A 21,978-nucleotide genomic window follows, 5' to 3' on the forward strand; every position below is an offset into this window, starting at 1 on the left:
GGGGGACGGGGACCATGTGCCTGCAATTTCTGGGACTGGCCTCTGGATGGCAGTGTTATTTTTAGTTGGCATCTTGATGACCAAGACCGTTTTTTAAGTTGCAGGTGACTCAGAATCATCTCTTTCAATAAGCAATGTCCTAGTGTTCTCAGCTCATTATTAGCTCTGTGGCATAGAACAAGTCAAGAAACATCTCTGAGCCTCAGTGTCCTCCTCTATAAATGGAGGATTCTATTCTAAACGTGGCAGGTAGCCATAAGGATTAGAGAGGATAATGATAATTATAGGAACAATATTATTTATTGATAAACCTAATGTGAATAGGCACTGTGTAGGAACTTTACAAATGACATCTCACTAAGTCCTTCCAACTATCTTATAAAGCAGGTATCACTACTTTATCTTTAGAGGTAAGAAAACCGAAGCTCAGAATAATCAAGAATGTAGTCTAAATTCCATAGTAACTCAGTGGTGACCTGGAATTTATATTCCTAGCATCTGATACAAATAAATGCCTAGAAAATTGCCTTGTGCACAGTAAATATTAGTAATTTTTAACCGTTTTTACTGTTATTGCTGTATTTAATTTTATATAGTTGGTGCCTGAAAGACATAAAAAACTTTTAAATATTATTTCTCTCAGAGGACTTAACATAAACATAAAAATCTATTATGATCTAGCTGTTCAGATATCTTAATCTTTCCCCAAAGTATATTTGAGCAGAGAATGCAAAGGCAAAGAGAAGATTGGTAAATGGAAAGTTTATGGTCAATTAAATGTGTGAAATGCTATCTATTTTGTTCTTCTCCTGGAGAGTCACAAGAAATATTAGCATATTAAAGACTCAGAGACGTCTTGCTGTAAAGGAAACTATTAATCTAGTTTAATCCAAAGCTTTCCAATGTATTTAACAAAGGAATTACTTCTTCACATAATATTTATGACCATCCTTTGAAACCAGTGCTCTGTGGAAAACATTTGAGAAAAACGACTCTATCGAAATTCCTCCTCCAAGTAGAGCATGTAATGTTTTGATGGCTCTTCTTTTTCTGCCAACTCCCCGCTGTGGATGTGCTGGGAAATGTCAGAACTGACAATAAAGTCCTTCCGACACGTAACTGTTAAACCCAAGTTTGTCTCAGGCTTTTCTCACAGCGGTACAACGTTCTCTCTACTTCTCACCATATTGCAGCCGCAGGTAGCATCCCAAAGCTTTCCTGAAACTCCTGCTCACAGTCTTCTTAGCTCTCCTTATGCACCTTCGGCACCATTCAGTTGCTTCTAAAGTTCTGTTGAATCTATGGGGCGCCTGGGTGGCTCAGTGGGTTAAAGCTTCTGCCTTTGGCTCAGGTCAGGATCTCAGGGTCCTGGGATCGAGCCCCATGTCAGGCTCTCTGCTCAGTGGGGAGCCTGCTTCTCCCTCTCCCTCTGCCTGCTGCTCTGCCTACTTGTGATCTCTGTCAAATAAATAAATAAAATATTTAAAAAAAATAAAGTTCTGTTGACTCTAACTTAAATTTTATTGCTATTTAATTTGTCATGTGCTTTTCATTTCAAAATGAAATGGTAAGTTCCTTGGTATCTGGAACCATGCAATGTGCGGCCGTGTGTCCCCAAAAGAGCATGCACACTGTGCTTTGTGCATTCAATCATTCAACAAATATGCACTAAGCATCTCTAATGTGCTGAGCTCTGTTCCGAGTGCTGGGGGTATAGCAGTACCCCTGAGAGGTCATCAGCACTCCGCTCTGGTGGAACTTTTATAGTACTGTGGGACATACATAAATAAGCCGCTGGGTAAGTACATAAGGGAATATCAGAGAAGAATAAGTTGTATGGGGGCACGCCTGGCTGGCTCAGTTGGTTAAGTCTGCCCTCAGCTCAGGTCATGATCTCAGGGTCCTGGGATCGAGCCCTGCATAAGGGCTCCCTGCAGCCTGCATCCCCCTGTCCCAGGGCCACTTCCCCTGTCCCCCCCCCACCCCTACCCCCCGCTTGTGCACACTCTCTAGCTCTCTCTCTCAAATAAATAAAATCTTCTTTTTAAAATATTTTATTTATTTATTTGACAGACAGAGATCACAAGTAGGCAGAGAGGCAGGCAGAGAGAGAGAGAGAGGAAGGGAAGCAGGCTCCCTGGTGAGCAGAGAGCCTGATGCGGGGCTCGATTCCAGGACCCTGGGATCATGACCTGAGCTGAAGGCAGAGGCCCCAATCCACTGAGCCACCCAGGCGCCCCTCAAATAAATAAAATCTTAAAAAAAAAAAGAAGTTGTATGAAGCAAAAAGGGCATGTGAAAAGGCCTCTAAAGAAGGAATATTTAAGCTGAAATCTGAATAACAGGAAAGGGCCAGTCATGCAATGAAAAGGTCAAAAAGAAGAGTTTAGACCAAAGGAAAGGACCAGGACAAAGGTTGAAGGCAGGTTGCTAAGTTGGAGGAATAGCAGGAAGGTCAGTGTGGCTGCAACATGCATAATTAGGGCAATCAGTATGATAACAGCTTAGCATGATGGGTATGAGCCAGATGGCAGTAAGGAACTTGGACGTCATTTTAGGGGATACGGAAGCCACGGAATGCTGCAGACATGAGAACGAGCTGAGCACGTTTCCATAATGTTAGAAGACCACTCTGACTGCAGGATAAAGAATGAAACATAGCGGGTCAAAGGCAGGTATCAGGGAGGGCAGTTATAGACTATTTTTGTCATTGAACCAAGACATGATGGTGATTTAGATGAGGGGGGTAGCAGGAGAGCTAAGGAAGGAGACAGATTCTGGAGGTACCCTGACAAAAGAGACAGCAGGACTTGCTGGCTTAAGCAAACTAGAGGAGGGTGATATTTTCTATATGGGGATATCTAGGAGATCAGTGATGCTGGGAAGAAGACCGAGGAAGGGAATCAAGAATTCTTCTGAGCATGTTAGGCATGAGAGGTCTATAAGACTTCCAGAAATATGGGTCACTTTTACCTGACTCGGAAGCTCACCGGAAAGAACAGGGCTAGATACATACATGGGAGTCACTCACACAAAAACAGACTGTAGCCCCAAAGCCCCTGAGAGACCAACACTAAGAAGGGGAAGCCAAAATGGCGGGCAGGACCCCAGGAGGATGTGGTGTGGGGAAGTCCAAAAGAATGAAGTACTGCTGCCATGAGGGAGTAGTTAGCTGAGGAAAATGCCAAAGATCCAGATGAGGACGGAAGAAGACTCCTCGAGTTGGTCCCCACGGAGGCTGTCAGAGCAGGTTCAGTGGAGCGGTGACAACCAAAGCTGGAAGAGTGCATTGAAGGCCTTTGGTGAGGACTGGTAAAGCATTCAGTACAGACAAACTTTTCGAAACGAGCAGGTGTGAAGAGGGGCAGAGAAGGAGAGGCAGGAGCCAGAAAAGGGCTCCCCCGGCCCCAGGGTGGGAGGAACAGCACTTTCTGTGCATAGAGCCAGAAGAGATGATTAACAACGTGGAAAAGAGAGGGATTCTTTGTTTAATTATTGTAGATTTTTCAATGTATTTGATTCATCATTAGATTGAACTGTCACAATCGACAGGGAATAAAACTGAGTGGTAATAACAATAATAGTAGCTTAACCTGTTTTTTGTGCTTATTATGGGCTAGACACTGTTTTATGTGCTTTTTATAGATATTAGCTTCTGCATTCCTCCGAATAACCGTAATTGTTCTAACACTACCCTGGATGAGAAAATCGAGATATGGAGACGTTGGGTAACTTGTCCAGTGTTCCGGAGGCGGGAAGCAACAGAACCCAGATTCACACTCAAATGATGTGACTCTGAGGCTTTCACTACCAGGATAAACTGGCACAAGCTTGCACATCTGCTGCCATTTCCTCAGTTCACGACCCGTTTTATGACTCACTGCCTCTCTGCTACCTCTTCTTTCTCCTGGGCAAACAGTTACAAAGGTTGGGAGGAACGCCTTTTCACCTCCTTCTCAGGTTAGAGCAATCCTATGAGATGGCTTATCCAATTAGATATGGGTAGCAATTCTATCAAAAATGCCTCTTTTTTTTTTTAAAGATTTTATTTATTTATTTGAGAGAGAGAGAGTGAGAGAGCATGAGAAAAGGGAAGTCAGAGGGAGAAGCAGACTCCCCATGGAGCTGGGAGCCTGATGTGGGACTCGATTCCAGAACTCCAGAATCATGACCTGAGCTGCTGGCAGTCGCTTAACCAACTGAGCCACCCAGGCACCCCCCAAAATGCCTCTTTTAAGAAAAAAAAACTGCCCCCCTTTAGAATATTTCTAAACATATACTACACATTAAAATACAATTTTGGATGGTGTAGGTTTTTTTTTTCCCCCATACAAGTATTCCTCCTAGAGACACAATAAATATTACTTCAGTGGCCACACGGGATTCACTAGTTGGGATGCACCACAGTTTACTTCAAATGTGTATGTGTGTGGGCTTATTAATTATATAAGAAGGCCATGTTCTTGGCAGAAAAATTAGAAAGCACAGCTTAGCAAAAAGAACTCCATTCTTTCATCTAATAAATATTACAGCATGTCCTTTTTATGTCATGCAACTATTACAAATCATGCTTTCAAATGCTATTTAAAAGCATGAGGGAAATGCAAGGGATGAATTACAGGATACAAAACTATATAGAAAGTATGTGAAAAAATTAATAAAAAACAAATCACATATACACACACATGAAAGAAAAGGAGAGAGGGAGGGAGAAATCTAAGCAGTAGTTATTATTTCTGGATGTGAGGTATTACGGACGATTTTTATTTTCTTCTGCTTGCCTTTTTTAAAAATCCTATTTTTCTATAATAAACATATATTACTTTAATACTCAGAAAAAATGTTACTTCAAAAATTAAATATTTCTACATATTATGCTGAGAGCACATGCATTACCAGACATGTGATGTGAAGTTAAAATGGAATCCATTAAGATGGTAAGTCATAGGGGATATGAGGACGCGTTTATTATTTCAATTACTCAATGATAATGCTCCAAATGATTCCACTGCCAAGCGCATTATTCAGGTTGTGTGTGTGTGTGTGTGTGTGTGTGTGTGTGTGTGTCTGCACGCGCGCGCGTGTGTGGGTTATGGGACACTACATAATTATCCATGCTAATTAGTATATATTTAACAAATGATGGACAATTAACATGGAGCTTGGTTTCCTGACACCAGATCTACCTAGAAGAGAAAGAAGCAGAGAGAGAGAGATCCAGAAGATAGTTTTAAGGGGAAAAAAAAAATTCCCTAAACTATAAGTAGAAAATTCAGATACTTTCCTCTGTCCCTTTGTTCAGGCTACCCTTTCAGATGCCTCTTTCCTCTAAACTTTTCATTATAAAAAAATTAAAAATTTCCTCTCTCTTTCTCCACACACACACACACACACACACACACACACACACATTTTTGAGTGCCCAGAAACATGTACAACAAGCCCCAAATTCTCATCACCCAGCTTCAATAATTATCAACATTTGTAGGATCTTTCTTTCTATTGCTTGTCTTGTGTTGGTAGGAAACAATAACACTTATGAGCAGGAAAACTCTGTAGAGAACATTTTAAAGATGAAGCAAACAAGAGATGGATTTTGGGGGGCACCTGGGTGGCTCAGTCATTAAGCACCTGCCTTTGGCTTGGGTCATGATCCCAGGGTCCTGGGATAGAGCCTGGCATCGCATTGGGCTCTCTGCTCAGAGGGAAGCCTGCTTCTCTCTCTCCCACTCCCCCTACTTGTGTTCCCTTTCTTGCATCTCTCTTGTGTCAAATAAATAAAAAAAATCTTTAAAAAGAGAGAAAGAGAGAGAAATGGATTTTTTTTTTTTTAAACCTTGAGGCCCAGAGCTGCACTAATATTTGAAGGCGTCCCCAGATAGTCTCTGAGGTCTGCTGATGCAGTCACCGCCTCTCCCACCCGGCATGCCCTACGTCTCCAATACCTAAATGGCTACACATTATTATGCTTGGAAAATGGAAGAACGAAACTAAAGAAAGGGGTAAACTCTGTAGGACAGAACTAGAGGAAACAGGGAGCATTCACCCAGGGAATGTGTGGCCAAGAAGACAGCCTGGGGACGAGCTGGCAGCAGGCTGGGCAGGCCACTCCCGCTTACAGAGGTCACCAAGCAGGGCTCGTGAGGCACTACCAAACTGCCACCTGGTTGTACCTACCCAAACTGTTGTCGCTGCTCGTGGGCCAGGACGCAATTCTATCCCGCAGCTTCTTCTTTTGACAGGAGTTGTCTGACTTCTCAGAAAGACCTACTTCCTCCTTCCTGATTTCTCGGACGAGCTGCATGCGGCACCTTGTAAAATCCTGAAAGGAAATCTTCCCATGTTCATCTGCACCCAGCTGGTTCATGATCTCAGCCACAGACTCCTCCATATTCAGTTGGCGACAGACCATCAACAAGTCATTTCTACGGGAGGGGTGAACAGAAGAAGACTCGTTAGGAGAGACATTGAGCTGGAGAACGCGGTTAATGGGGGAGAAAAGCGCATTTCTTCAATATATCCACACTGAGGAAACCTAGTTCCAATTTCTTATTGCTTCTAGAAAAGTGGTAAGTGTGCAAAAAGACCTCTTTCATTGGGTGATTCTAGACATGAACCCTATTTAATTATTTGGGAGAGGGAGGTAACTCTGAATCCTTCGGTTCTCTTTTTCTTCCTGTCTCCTCTCTCCCTCCCTTTCTTTCGAAATTGATCAAGCACCTGACTTCTCACTATAAGATAACGTTTCGGAACATTGAAAAGACATTGTTTCTACTCTCGGCAGAGTTTAAAACCTAGTCCAATTATAAAAGAACAGCAAAGACTTTAACAAGCTTGGTTTTCAGCTTTCTGGACCAATCAGTGAATTTTAGGACTTCTTTAAAAGCCTGTTTAGGGGCGCCTGGGTGGCTCAGTGGGTTAAAGCCTCTGCCTTCAGCTCAGGTCAGGATCCTAGGGTCCTGGGATCGAGCCCCGCATCAGGCTTTCTCTTCAGCAAGGAGCCTGCTTCCTCCTCTCTCTCTCTCTCTGCCTGCCTCTCTGCCTACTTGTGATCTCTGTCTGTCAAATAAATAAATAAAATCTTAAAAAAAAAAAAAAGCCTGTTTAATCCCAACTTTCATGACTCAGTGCTTGCCCTCCTCTGGTTTTTCCTGATTTTCTCGGAGTATTTTCCACCTTCCCATCAGCAGTTAGCCCCAGACCAAGAGCAGAGGTCAAAATCCCAAATGTCCTCCAGGACTAGGACACAAGGTAAATGTGTGAAATGGATCCTTCTAAGACAGGTAGGGTTGGTTGAGTCTGGGACCAGACTAAAGTATATCCAACTTTAATATGTTCTCAAATTTAAACAACAAAAATAAAAATAATTAAAAAGGAACAAGAACAACAACACTATGCTGGCCAAGAGCAATTCTAGAGGACATCATTTGGCCCCCGACACATCTTTTCCATCTACACTCCTTGGGGAAACGTTCTGTTCAAATTGCTTCAACTGTACATCCCTATAAAGGTCAAAGGATTACAGAAATTAAGAGCTGGAAAGGACATTAGAAACTCGTCCACGGTCACAAACAAAGCTAACTAGTGCTCCTGTCTCAACATGCCACCAAAGTCCAATCATTTTGAGGACATGACTACTTTGATGTTTGCTGATATCTGAAACCTAACTGTGCCAAGTAAGACCAACTGCTGTCTTCCAGCCCTCCTTCACCCGTTCCCGCTCCTGGTCGCCGCTACTCTGGTCTCCCCACTGTCCCCGGGCATGCAGAATTGTCATCATTTTAATATCTTCTCCCTCACTCCTTCTTCCTTTTCATTTCTCCCTCCCTGGTCCCCAGTGTCCAATTTATTATCAAATTGCTGCTGGTCCTGTCCCTGAAATGCTCTTATATTTACTCTTAATTGGGTTTTTCAGACAATACACTAGTTTCTCCAACTGATCACCCAGCTTCCACATGCCATTCCATTTTCAAGTTTCATAAATCTTTTGACACATAGCTACATGTTTTATTTCATCTTGTGTATATGTGTGTACATACGTATACCATGTAAAAATGCCTATGTGTATATATTTATATTTTTTATGTATAGGGTAGATGAATAAATAAACATACACATGAAAAGTAGGGGTGGTAGATTAAATTATTCGTCTTAATTTTTCATGCCCTCATAGTAGTATTATATACCCATACCCTTGCCTTGGCCTCAGTACTAAGGACACTCATTGCAGGTAGGTCTTTCCTTATCCCTTAACTTCAGGCTTGACATCGAACTTGCTTTAGTCCCCTGGGATGTTAGCAGATAGATGTTTACACAGTTGGGCTTGTCCCCTGCCACTTCTGCCATCATTGTGAAAAGAACAAACCAAGGTAGCCATTAACTGTCTAGTCTGGCCCCCAAGATGAGCCATCTCAGCCAACCTATAGACCCATAGCTAAGAAGAGCCACTCCAGCTGACCCCAAGATGTGTGATCAAGGGTAAGTTCTTGTTGTTTCTGCCAATGAGATTTTGTGATTGCTCCCCAGCAACAACTAACCGGCACACTGGAACAATATTTTGTTTTAATGCATGTATATAATTATCTTTTTTACCCTTCCCTGAATAAAGCCTAATATTCAGCTGGCTTCATCTAAGACTTGGGGATGTCAGGGCCCCTGGGTGGCTCAGTCAGTTAATCAGCTGCTTTTGGCTCAGGTCATGATCCCAGGGTCCTGGGATTGAGCCCTGCATGAGGCTTTCTGCTCAGTGGGGAGCCTGCTTCTCCTTCTGCCCCTCCACTTACTTGTGTGCTGTCTCTCCCTCTCTCTCTCTCTCTCTCTCAAATAGATAAATAAAATCTTAAAAAAAAAAAAAGGACTTAGGGATGTTTAGGATTGCTAAAGAATAATGCAAATAGAAAGAAAGGGCCAATGTTCTAATATAAAAATTCTACATTCTAATATGAAAATTCCTTTTTTATATTTTCAGATAATAGTCTTAACAGTTAGGTTGGGTAGAAAATAAAGAGGTTTTTTGGGGCACCTGGGTGGCTCACTTGTTGAGTGTCTGCCTTTGGCTCAGGTCATGATCCCAGAGTCCTGGGATCAAGCCCTGCATCGGGCTCCCTGCTCAGTGGGGAGCCTGCTTCTCCTTCTCCCCCCCTCCCCTGTTTGTGTTCCTGCTTGCACTGTGTCTCTCTCTCTGTCAAATAAATAAATAAAATCTTTAAAAAAAAAAAAAAGAAAGAGGTTTTCTAAACTCCAGAAGTTCACATAAAAAGATGTTAACAGTAATATTTTCTGAATGGTAGGAAAATGGTGTTTTCACGCTTATCCTTGCCTATCTGTATTTTGTAACCTCCTACAACATACTACGCTACTTTCATAAATTGCTATGTCATTTTTCAGGTTTTAAAAATGAGGATAATAATAGCACCTATCTCAGAGCATTGTTCTGAGAATAACGGACATAATGCATGTAAAGCACTTAACATAGTTCCTGGCATATATTAAGTACTCAATAAATAGTAATCATTACTACGATTATTTTATAATTATTGATCGTAGATCTTTCACAACGCCCCAGTTTCATAATTAAGCACAAGTTGCTCAGGGGGAAAAGAGTGTTTATTGAACGAAGTGGACTGCCGCACTAAGTGGAGCAATCCGTCTGCATAGGCTGCCCTCCCGCCCAGCCTGTGGCCCACTTACGGATTTGGGCACCCTGGTGAGAAACGCAGCTCTGTCCAGGCCCGGGAAGCCTCATTCTACTCCACCCCCACACAAAAAAAGGCTTAAATAAAGAATTTGTGTTCTAGAAATGCCAACTCAGGAGAGAATGTGTAACGATACATTTTTATTTTCTAAGTGTGGGCCACCAAGAGGCTGATAAAAAAGATAAAAAAACAAAATACACTGCCCTCCACGAAATAAAGTCAGATTGTAATCTTCAACTAGAAGTACTAGTTTCTAAAAACTGAATGAAAGCTAAATTTTTTTCAGCATAGAGATCTAGAATTAGCACTGACAACTGACAAACAGGCCGGGACAGTGCGATTTAACCCTGCCTCACAGATCAGGACACGAAGACTGAAAGTCATAGAGCTGCAAATGTAACTGGAATCCCTCTGATTCCAACACTCTCACGCTTTGCATTCTATCATCCAGCAGCTTGGATGTCATTGATACCTAAATTGTGGCAGGTGAACACAAATGAGGACAGCACTAATATGAGCAGCTTGATTATCAATGGTCACTAATTAATAATCCTTTTATATTAAACCAGAGAGACCGTCTCCACCTGTACATTATTATTACCTTCTATGTTAAATACAGATGAAATAGTAAATTACATTTTGTTATCAACATGATAAGTTACACAGAGAGAAAAAGTTCCCAAAGCTCTCCTTTCCGTATCAAGAGCTGGAACTTGCTTCAGAGTTTTACCATAAGCCATTGTGTTAAGTTGTTCAAAATGGCTCTAGGGAATTCCACTCGCCCGTGACCACACCCGTGACTTTGCCCATCTGCTCTGTGCCTTCGATCCCTCCCTTCAACAGGTGGAGGCCATTTCCCTGTCCTTGCATCTGGGTTGGCTTTGTGACTTGCTTTGGCCAAGGGCATGTGCCAGATAACATCTAGGATCACTGAGTACAGGCCTTCGGAAGCCTTGTTGCTCCCACTTCCAGCTCACGTCCGTCCAGCTCTGTGCAATCCTGTGGCCCACTAAGACCCACAGGAGAGCTCTTCCTTCCGATGGTACTTGGCACCTGCACCATTCACACGGGGCCCAAGTATAGCTGCGTGACAATTTTTGGGTAACTGTACTAAACTTGCATTTCTCTCTCTCTCTCTTTGTATTATTTTCACACACTCCAGTCTGATCTTCCCAATGTGACCACAAGTTCCTGGAAGCCAGTGTTGGCTGTGCACCAGTAACCCTTAAGATCTGCCCAGCACCCAGCATATCGCCCGCTACACAGCAGATATCCAGGACATCTGTTCCAATGGGTTGACTCATAAAACTCTCAGAAGTTGGAAAATGATCACTCTTTTGAAGGGAGTCCCCAATGGATTGGATATTTCCCCACATAAACCTCTTTGTATTTTCTCACAGACAGCCACACATGGGATGCTCAGTAAAGTATGACTGACCAGTGGCTACCATAAAAACCAACAACAGCCCTGCAGCCTTGGTGACAGGGCAGAATGAGAGCTTCCCCGCTCTAGGCCAGGAACATTTCTCCAAGGAAAAGATACTGAGATCCTAAACAACAGTTGTTCACAACCCAAACAATGTAGTGGAGAACTATAGCAGCAATGCAGTACCTCACAGAAGGCACCTGCCTTAAATTTAAGAACCACCACCAAAATTTTGTATATTCTTTCAGAAAATACATTCATTGATTATAGAAAATGTAGACAAGCGAGAAGAAAACGCAAATCACACGCTGTCACTCTACCCAGCAATAACCACAGTGAAAGTTTGGGTAATGTCACAAAAACGCGGTGAACATTTTAGCCTCTAAATTTCTTCTAAATAAATTAATGTCCTCCTAGTCATTTTTTAAAATCACTTTTACAATTGCTCTAAAAGTGTTTTCCAATTGATTCCTATTCACGTATGCGTATCTTAGCTTCAGAGGATATCACCATGAGGCAAGAAAGGAACAGATTCCAGCTTATAACAGAGAAACTGGCCGAGTCAGATAATATTTAGTTCTGGAGAGAACACCAATCACCAGGCAGCAAAATTAAAATACGACTGAAGATCGATGATTCTAGCTCAAAATTGCACGTTTTCACAATGTACAGCTATTACTCTCTGTATATAAAAGCCTTTTGTGTCTTGGCTATTCTTCTCCCTTTAACTTGTAAAGAAATTGAGTAGGAAGGGAAAATTCAGTGAAGCTATTTATCATTCAGGGAAATTCATAGCTAATGGAAAAGATGGGTTTACATCTCAGAGGCTCTGAGGCAGAGAAAAACGTTATTCTTTCCCACCATGATACTAAATCCCAAAGTCAGTTGGAATGCAGGCTGTGCAAAAGCTATCATTGCTTTGAGTAAGAAGTAGATGCTTCTATTCACAATTCTCAACAGACACCTATCGTGGGTAGACCAGAAAGAGTTGCTTATGAAAAAGCTCAAAAAAGTCTGAAAGTTCACTTTGCCCCTAACTGTTCAATTGGAGTCACGCTAAAATGTAATTTAGAAGACTCTAATTTCAGTTGCATAAATATTCAAAGTGTGAAAAACCATAAATAAGACATAAAAAAAACAGGCTCTGGGCTACTGCTGGTAATTTCTGGGGATAGCTGTTGGAATGAACAAATATATTTGCCTTTTATCATTGTTCCCGAATGAAGTAATTAAAGTGAAAATGAAACAAATGAGGAAATAAGATAACAAACCCATAGTTAAGATAAAAAGAGAAGAGTTTATCCCTTAAAGATAAGGGATTTCAGCAAATTTCGGCGACCTATAAGAAAGATGGGAGCAGCTGGCCAGGAAGACAAATGGTAATGTTGAGGATGGGGCTGAGAACAGTGGGGCCAGCCTTACCTTTCACAGCACAGAACCCAGAGATATTTCTCACCTTGATATATCAGGATACAAGGTACAAGCACTTATGGAAAAATGATCAGAGGACCCAAAGCACAAATGGTAGAAAGGGGATACCATTTTATTCGCAATTTTTTTCTTACCTCATGCATGAAGTGCTCTGATAAAAGTAAGGTTTTCAAATTTAAAAAAACCAAAGAAGTCATTAATTTGATTCAAGATATGATGGACAAAAGATTAGCATGTAAATATATAATGAATTCCTACCACACAATAAGAGAAACATAACAACCCAATTGAAAAGCGGGCAGAAAATTAATCTAAAAGAAAACCTACATGGTCAAAAAAGATGTGAAAAGATTCTCATCCCAATCTCATTATACATAAGGAAAATGCAATTTAAAACAATGGGATACCATTTCAATATCAAAAGAGTTGGCAAAAATGACAGTCTGACAATACCAAATGTTGGCAAGGAAGAAGAAACTTTTGTGTGTTGTAGGTGGAAGAAAAAATGGTACTACTTCTTTAGAAAGGATATGGGCAACATCCAAACCAGCAGAGTTAAACACACATTTCAACCAGAAATTCAACTTTTAGTTGTATATGCTAAAGAAACTTATGCATGGAGGTGCCTGGGTGGCTCAATCAGTTGGGCATCTGCCTTCAACTCAGGTCATGACCTCAGGGTCCTGGGATCGAGCCCAAGAGCAGTCTCCCTGCTCAGTGCAAAGTCTGCTTCACTCTCCCTCTGCCCCTTCCCACACTGGACAGAACACACGCGTTCTGTCTCTCTCTCCCTCTCAAAGGAATAAAAACTTTAAAAATTAAAATTTTATAATCTTAAAAATAAATAATAAAAAAGAAACTTATGCATGGATACAAGGAGAGATGCTCAATACGTGTGACAGCAAAGATTTGGGAAGAGTTTAATAATATTAATGGTCATACTGATAAGAATAGCTAATGTACATTGGATGCTTATTGTGTGTCAGGGTCTGAGCTAGTGCTTTACATATGTTAATTAATATAATCCTCAAAATGCCCTATGAGGTTGATACTCTCATTAGCTCCATTTAATAAGTGAGGAAGTTGAAGACCAGAGGTGTGCAAGGATTCGTCCGGGTGCCTACCAACAACAACGAATATATAAATTGAGGTTCTGTCAGGTAATGAAACACCACAGAATGAAGTTTTTGAAAGAAGTATAGGTACAATATATGATCATAAATAAATCTCAAAAAGAGTGGTGAGTAAAAACCTCAAACTAAAGAATAATATGAATAGTAGGACAGCACTTACCTAAGTTGAAAAATATGTAAAACAACACTATAAATTATATATGGATTTACACACACACAAGTAATAAAAACAAAACCAGGAAGCATAAATATCAACTGTGAAGTGGGCAGGAAGAGAGGGAAATAGGACTAGGGAAGGGTATAAAGGGGATTTAACGTGGATCTGTAACGTCATATTGAAAAATCATAGGCAGACATGACACAATGTTAACATTCTTTCCATCTGGGTAATGGGTACATGTGTGTGTTCCTTATACACTCTGTAACGTTCAGTATTTTAAGTATTTCTTAATTTAAAAATCTAACACAGAAAAAGCTAACTCAAACAAATTTGGTCTGGTCATGTCAAAGGGTAAAACAATTAAAATGAACCATGTCATTCATATCAGTAAGCACCTACAGGGCATCTCTCTTAGAATTAATCAGATTAGATGACCCAAGTGTCATTTTGCAAATTTTCTTTATCATTACCAACTACAGAGCATCTGATTCTTTTTCCCCTGGCATGATTTTCTAAGAGCACAATGACTTGTTGTTAAATGGTCAAATTTCTCAGTACAGTTTTCCCAACATCCCTTGAGAAACATCTAGTGATTTACGGCACCAGCAATAGTGTTTGAGCTGCCCACACTTCAGCTAAGTTTCTGGGGAGCGTCATCTCATTCCCCGTCTCTATGGCCTCACTTTCCTTCTCTGCAAAGTGTCCATACCACAGAACCCCAGAGACACATCCCAGAAACGCGTGCCACTCGCCATTTTCCATCTGATTTACCACAGCAGTACAGTTACTGCATCTCCTCCTTTCCAACGGGCAGCCAACAAATTACTCTTGCCTGCTTAGAGTCCTTTATTTGCTCCCCGCAAGCCTTTCAGCTCCACCCGCAATGTCTCTCACATCCTAGCCACGGCCCATCAGAATACGGCCCACCCACTGTCTTCACACCAGCCTCCTGCCCAAGCAGGCAACCTGCGATCTAGCCCCACTGGATTTCTTTTAGTTTCCAGAAGAGGCAGTGCTGTTTTCCATTCCCATGTTTTGCACATTTGTCCCTCTGTTTAGAGCATCCTTTGCTGTGCCTTTCTTCAAACTCCCACCCGTGCTTCATAATCCATTTGAACAGCATCTCCTCCAGAATGTTCCTTAAATCTCTCAGGTAAACCGCTGTCCTATTCAATGTCCCTTCTTTGTGTAACTGATATATACCTATGCTCCCTTTGATCGTACACTCCACTCTACAGTAATTGCCAATTTATGTTCTCTTTCTTTTACTGGACCAGAGGCTGGCAGCTAAGGCCTGCAGCCAAATCCAGACCACTGTCTGTTTTCATAAATCAAGCTTACTGGAACGCAGGCACACCCATCTGTCTACGTATTGCCTATGGCTGCTTTCTGACTACAACAGGAGAGTTGGATAGTTATGACAAAGACTATATGACTCATAAAACCAAAAATATTTACTATATGGCCCTTTACAGAAAAAGTTTATGAACCCCCCTACTAGATTATAAATTCATAGGGAACAGGGCTCATTCTTTGTTCATCTTCAAAACCCTAACATTGGAAATATAATAGGTGCTAAATAAATGGATAAATAAAATGTTGGGTGAATAAATAAAATGTTAGAATTTAGGAAAAAAGAATCTTCTATCTCATTTCTCCCTTCCTTTTTGTACATCTCAATTTGCAATCACAATCAAAACAAAACAAGTTGATTTCATTCGGTCTTAAAATATCTTCTGGTATATAGGTTGGCTCCATATCCCTCAAGCCTTTTTAAAAAAATTTTTTTTTAAGATTTCATTTATTTATTTTACAGGGAGAGAGAACACGCAGGGGGAATAGCAGAGGAAGAGGGAGAAGCAGACTCTGCGTCCAGCAGGGAGCCCGACTCGGGGTTCGATTCCAGGATCATGACCTGAGCCGAAATCAGACGCCAAACCAACTGAGCCACCCAGGCGCCCCCTCTCCCCCCAAGCCTTTCTATGCTGGTAGTACTCAATGCTGGCAGCACATCATAATCGCCTGTGGTGATCAAAACATACTGAAGCTCATGCCTTATGGCTGAAAGCTAAATCTGGATGGGGCAGAATGCGCAGCCTCAGTATTTGCTAAAAGCTCCCTAAGTGCATCAGAGTAGAACTTGGGTTCTACACCCATAGTACTGAGGAAAGAGGGATTTAAGGCAGCTCAGAAACCTTAATAATAAAAACCAAACAAACAAACTCACTAGATCATGATAATTTATGTACTTGTGAGGTGAAGGGAAATAGATATTTTAGAAAAATTATCTTTGGAAGTGGAAACAAAAAGGATTCTGCTAGAAGTTAAGCTCCATAAGGATGAGAATTCTGTGTTTTGTTCACCACTGTATTACCAAGAACAGTACCTGGCATATAATAGGTGATCATAAATAAATAATGAATGTATGAGTAATTTTTTCATCTGCTTTTAATCAACCAGAAGCCCCTGATTGGAAATATTCCATTTAACTGAAATGTTATATATATGAAGAAGGCAAATTGGCAAATATAGTCTTCAGTTAATCAACAAACAACTTTCTTTAGGGGAAAAAACATGTTCTACAGTATAAAATGGTGCTTTGGGGGGCACCTGGCTGGCTCAGTCAGAATAGTATGCAACTCTTGGTCTTGGGGTTATGAATTTGAAACCCAGGTTGGGTGTGGAGATGACTTAAAGATAAAATCTTTAAAAAATAAAATAAAATGGTGATTTGGTGTTCAAGAGGAAGGCAAAAAGACCCTGCTATGGGTAAAGGCATCCCAACTCCTTTTAAAAATTCAATCTGAATTTTTAAAAAAAGGTTAGTTATACAAACAATCCAATCAGGGCAGAAAACCTGAATAGGTATTTTTCCAAAGAAGACATACAGATGGACAACAGTCACATGAAATGATGTTCAACATCACTATCACCAGGGAAATGCAAATGAAAAACTACAATGAGATATGACTTCACAGCTGTCAGAATGGCTAGAATCAAAAACACAAGAAATAACAAGTATTGGCAATAATGTAGAGAAAAAGGAACCTGTGTGCACTGTTAGTGAAATGCAAATTGGGGAAGCCATTGTGGAACACAGCATGGAATTTCCTCAAAAAATTAAAAATAGAAACACCATGTGATCTAGTAATTCTACTACTGGGTATTTACCTAGAGAAAACAAAACATTAATTTGAAAAGGTGTATGTGGCCCTACGTTTCCTGAAGCATTATTTACAATAGTCAAGATATGGAAGCAACCCAAGTGTCCATTGATAGATGAATGGATAAAGAAGATGAATATTACTTGGCCATAAAAAAGAATGAAGTAATGCCATTTGCAGCAACATGAATGGACCCAGAGGGTATAATGTTAAGTGAAATAAGTCAGACAGAGAAAGACAAATACCATATGTTTTCACTCATAAGTGGAATTTAAGAAACAAAACAAATGTACAAATTAAAAAAAAACAACACTTAAATACAGAGAACAAACTGTTGGTTACCAGAGGGGAAGGGGGTAGAGGGATGGGTGGAATAGGTAAAGGGGATGAAGAATACATTCCTTGTGATGAGCACTGAGTAATGTATAGAATTGCTGAATCACTGTATTGTACACCTGAAACTAATATAACACATATATTAACTACATGTCAATTAAAATATTTGTTTAATTTAAGCATTTTGAAAAGATCAGTTGTAGCTTATAAACACATGGAATGAGATCATGGAAAGCCATGAAGGAAAAAGAAATGCCATAACAAACAAAACGGCATATGACATGCATTCTAAGAAATTAAGTGGAATCATCTTGGACCTCCCACTATGGTCCTAAAGCCAAGTCAGCTGATGTAATGAACATCCAAGCCTGCCTCAAAGTGGAGCCTACTCATTCATTCTTTCTCTCCCTCTCTCCTCGTGTGTCTCTTTCACTCATAGGAATGCACAGCTAGAAACGATGAAGCTGTTGCCTAATTTTTACCATCTCTGAAAAGCACTTTTGGTTGAGGTTACCAACTTAGTAAAAATATGGGAAAATATGAAAAACAAAACAAAAGTCAAAATTGAAAGAAGAAACACTTTGTTATTTAATTTATATTATAAAGATTTTTTAAAATTTCACACCCAATGGAATTTTTTTTTTTTTAAATTAAGCTCCACACACAGTGTGGAGCCCAACTCAGGGCTTGAACTCAAGACCCCGAGATCAAGATCTGAGCTGAGATCAAGGCACCCAGTGGAATATTGAGATAAAACCTTTTGCAAAACCAGGGGCACCTGGGTGGCTCAGTCAGTTATGTGTCCGACTCTTGATTCCAGCTCAGGTCATGATCTCAGGGTTGTGAGATTAAGCTCCATACTGGGTTAAGAGTCTCTCTCTCGGGGCACCTGGGTGGCTCAGTGGTTTAAAGCCTCTGCCTTCAGCTCAGGTCATGATCTCAGGGTGCTGGGATCAAGCCCCGCATCGGGCTCTCTGCTCAGCGGGGAGCCTGCTTCCTCCTCTCTCCCTCTCTGCCTGCCTCTCTGCCTACTTGTGATCTCTGTCAAATAAATAAATAAAATCTTAAAAAAAAAAAAAAAAGATTCTCTCTCTCCCCCTCCCCCTGACAAAAAAAAAAAAGACCTTTCACAAAACCAGAATTTCCAACCGTCAACCTCCTCAATATTGTCTATGGTGAAACCTGTTTTAACTCTTGTGAACTAACATTTATGGTCTTGAATTGCACTGTTCAATATGGTAGTCACTACACACAGGTAGCTATTTAAGTTTACATTTAAATTAATTAAAATTAAATACAATTAAAAATTTACTGTCTCAGTTATGCAAGTTGAACAGCCACATTTCAAATGCTCAAAAGCCACACGTGGCTGGTGGTTACCATGCTGCACCACACAGATACAGAACATTTCTCTCATAGCAAAATGTTCTATTGAATAGCACTGGGAAAATAAAATAGAATACAATATCTTCAAAAAGCTTCAGGCAATAGTATCAGTCAAGCAAGGAAATTGTTACAAATGTCAGTTATTACTTCTAGGTAAAGAAAGAATTATGAAACTGGAGGCATTTCCCTTGAATACAGAAAAAACATTGTGTCATAAATCTGTAGGTTCTCTTTGCAGCTGATTTTCCAATCCTGGAATCACTCCTCTTCGGAAGATACACACAAAAATGCCCCCTTTTTGCAAAAGGAAATGCGATCAGATTCAAATTCATATCCACTACGCTATAACTGACAAACGAACGATAGTTGAAAGATTTATCAGACTTCAGGGGGCAGGTGGAAGGATGTGTATGTTTCCAGAGGAAGCAACAGCTTTGTCTTCTTAGACTTGAGTTACTGTGATATTAATTCCTTCTGATGTTCAGACTGAACTTCCTGAGAGTTCGTGGAAATAATGAACAGCCAAGATCAGTCACTGACATGATGGTCTCCCCTTCTCCAGGTAAAATGTCAAGAGTGACTAACAACCAACATTTAAGAAGATAGCATCTCAAAACAGTATTACTTTTACATGTTTTTTATAAGCTCTTCTATAATTCTTTTACATGTGACTGATTTCTAATACTCTTACTCTTCATTGTTTTTGGCAATCTCTCAATTTGGTGTTTCCTATTGATATTCCCGAAGAAGAAAATATTTTAATGTGTTTGTCCTTTGGATTTTTTAAATCAGTAAATTAACATTTGGTATGAAGCACGATTCATCTTATCTTCATAATGATTTGCAAAAACCTCTTAAAAGCTATCTTTGCCATCCCTGGGGGAAAATACTCATTCAGAGTATCTGTTTCAGGTGCTTTAGAATCATTATTTCGTTTAATCCTCATAATACCTTTAAAAGATATAGCTCTATTTTACAAAAGTCTATCAGTTCCTTATAAGACAGGACCTGTCCCAAGCTCCCAGCACCATGCTTAAACAGGTTGTTGGATGAATGAATGAACAAAGGGCACCTCTTCTGTAATCTCAGTGACAGACATAGAACCTCACAGTAAGCACTCAGTGAATCCTTACTAATTGAATATATTAGCAATAATGTCAGTATGACAAGTGGGTAAGTGGTTCTTAATATATAAATTAGGCAAGATCCAAAAATTAGGCAAGAGTCACATCTGAAAGATCTAGAATGAAAGGATACTGGAAAAGTCTGCAGAGATTTAAATTTGGGGGCAAAAAAAGATTTGGGAAAGAGTTCTGCTTTTTAAAAATTATTTCTAGGTGTATTTTAACAACACTTCCAGAATAGTCATCTTTTCAGATCGTTTTAGGTCATGCTTCTTTGGGGGAGATTATAGCACACACATAACACCATAATTATAAAGAGACAATTGCACCCACATTTTTTCATCAAGGCAGGAAGATTCTTTTACATGTTTTTAACATATAAAGAACTCACAACCTGCTGGGAATGATAAACTTATAATTATATTTGTTTTTCCAGTGTTGAAGAGGAGTTGCTGGAAGTGGTAATAGAAGATAAAGCAAAAATTTTCAAGTGCTCTTCAACCAGATAACCAAGGCTAATAAATTTTTTATGCTAGGCTCCAAATGTGTACCTGACCCCTGGCCCTTGTAAATGGAAGCGGTCCAGCCACAGAGCCTGCCACCAGGAACCTCAAGGCCCAGCCAGCGTGGTGACTTCCTGCCTATCCCCATCCTTTCCAGTCCTCTGTCTTTGGGTCTTATTCTCTCCACCATGTAACACCCCTCTCAGTTCTTCTTGCTTCAAGCATCCTTCGGACCTGTATGACTGACCTCCTAACCCCTATTGACTCTGCCCACACAGCTAAGGCTTGCTGCGTAGGCCAGTGTCGTCACTCAGGTGATGTTGCTGAGCACCTGGGTGGCTCAGTGGGTTAAGTCTCTGACTCTTGGTTTCGGCTCGGGTCACAATCTCAGGGTCAGGATCTTGGGGTCATGAGATTGAGCCCCACATTGGGCTCAGTGCAGAGTCTGCTTGGGATTCTTTGGTTCTCCCTCCTTTTGCGCCCCGAAATAAATAAATAAATAAATAAATAAATAAATAAATAATGACATCATTAAAAAAAAAATGAACAGGCAATATTGTCAATGTTTATTCTGGCTCCTTGGTTGTACTTTGGCTGGTACAGAAACCCAAACCTTTCCCTGAGGGTGACATTGTAACACCCACAAATTTCCCCAAATGTTATTTTATATACTCTCCACCATCATCCAAACATCCAGCACAAAACCATAAGAGACTCTTAATGATGGGAAGCAAGCTGAGGGTTGCTGGAAGGGAGTAGGTAGAGGAAGGGGATAACTGAGTGATGGCCGTTAAGGAAGGCAGGTCAGGTGATGAGCACTGGGTGTTATATAAGACTGAAGAATCACTGAACTCTACTTTTGAAACTAATAATGCACTATATGTTAATTAATTGAATTTAAATTTTTAAAGAGCAAAAAAATAAAAAAATAAAAACATCGAGCACACAGAGAATTTCTTTCTCTCTCTCTCTCTCTCTCTCTCTCTTTTTTTTTTTTTAAGATTTTACTTATTTATTAGAGAAAAAGAGAGAGACAGCAGGGGGAGGAGCAGAGGGAGAAGGAGAAGCAGGCTCCCCACTGAACAGAAGCTGGACGGGACCCCAGAATCATGACCTGAGCCGAAGGCAGACACTTAACCGACTGAGCCACCCAGGCGTCCCACAGAGAACTTTTTCTGAGCACAAATCCATTATGTTAAAATTCTCCTAAATATCTTCCAAAGTACTTCAGTTTTAGAAAATGGCATTAAAGAAAAAATAACATGGAAGGAAATGTTACTGCACTTTTCTTTGAAGGGTAAGAAAATGCAATGTTCTTTTCATGACTAATTTTCTCTTACTCCACCACTCTCTCAGATTCTAATTAAAATATCATATCACGAAAAGCAGATGAGGCCTCATACTCTGATGACAGAAATGAGAAGGGAAAGATTTAATTTTGGTATACGCAGCAGCCGCAGGCGAGGAATTCTGTCATTGTGTCTCATTTCCTGAAGTTTTACATGAGGATATCACACTTGTCACACTATGAAAGCCAGCCAAGGCAGTGACTTTTAGAGCAATGCATCTGCCTTACAAGCTAGACAGTCACTTAAATTTGAGGAATTTTCTAGATTATTT

General features: G+C 40.4%; 1 protein-coding gene across 1 annotated transcript in view; it reads right to left on the minus strand.

Annotated features, from left to right (window-relative positions):
- The window catches only part of LOC111148328 (mutated in colorectal cancers), a 412,174-nt gene that overhangs the window by 326,929 nt on the left and 63,267 nt on the right, over window positions 1-21,978 (minus strand). The window contains exon 2 of the mRNA XM_022504835.1: window positions 6,178-6,425. Within this exon, the coding sequence (XP_022360543.1) occupies window positions 6,178-6,425 (248 nt within the window). The remainder of the gene's footprint in view (window positions 1-6,177; window positions 6,426-21,978) is intronic.

This window comes from Enhydra lutris, unplaced genomic scaffold, assembly GCF_002288905.1.
Source record: "Enhydra lutris kenyoni isolate GAN:26980312 unplaced genomic scaffold, ASM228890v2 scaffoldscaffold19, whole genome shotgun sequence".
Classification (NCBI taxonomy): Eukaryota; Metazoa; Chordata; class Mammalia; order Carnivora; family Mustelidae; genus Enhydra; species Enhydra lutris.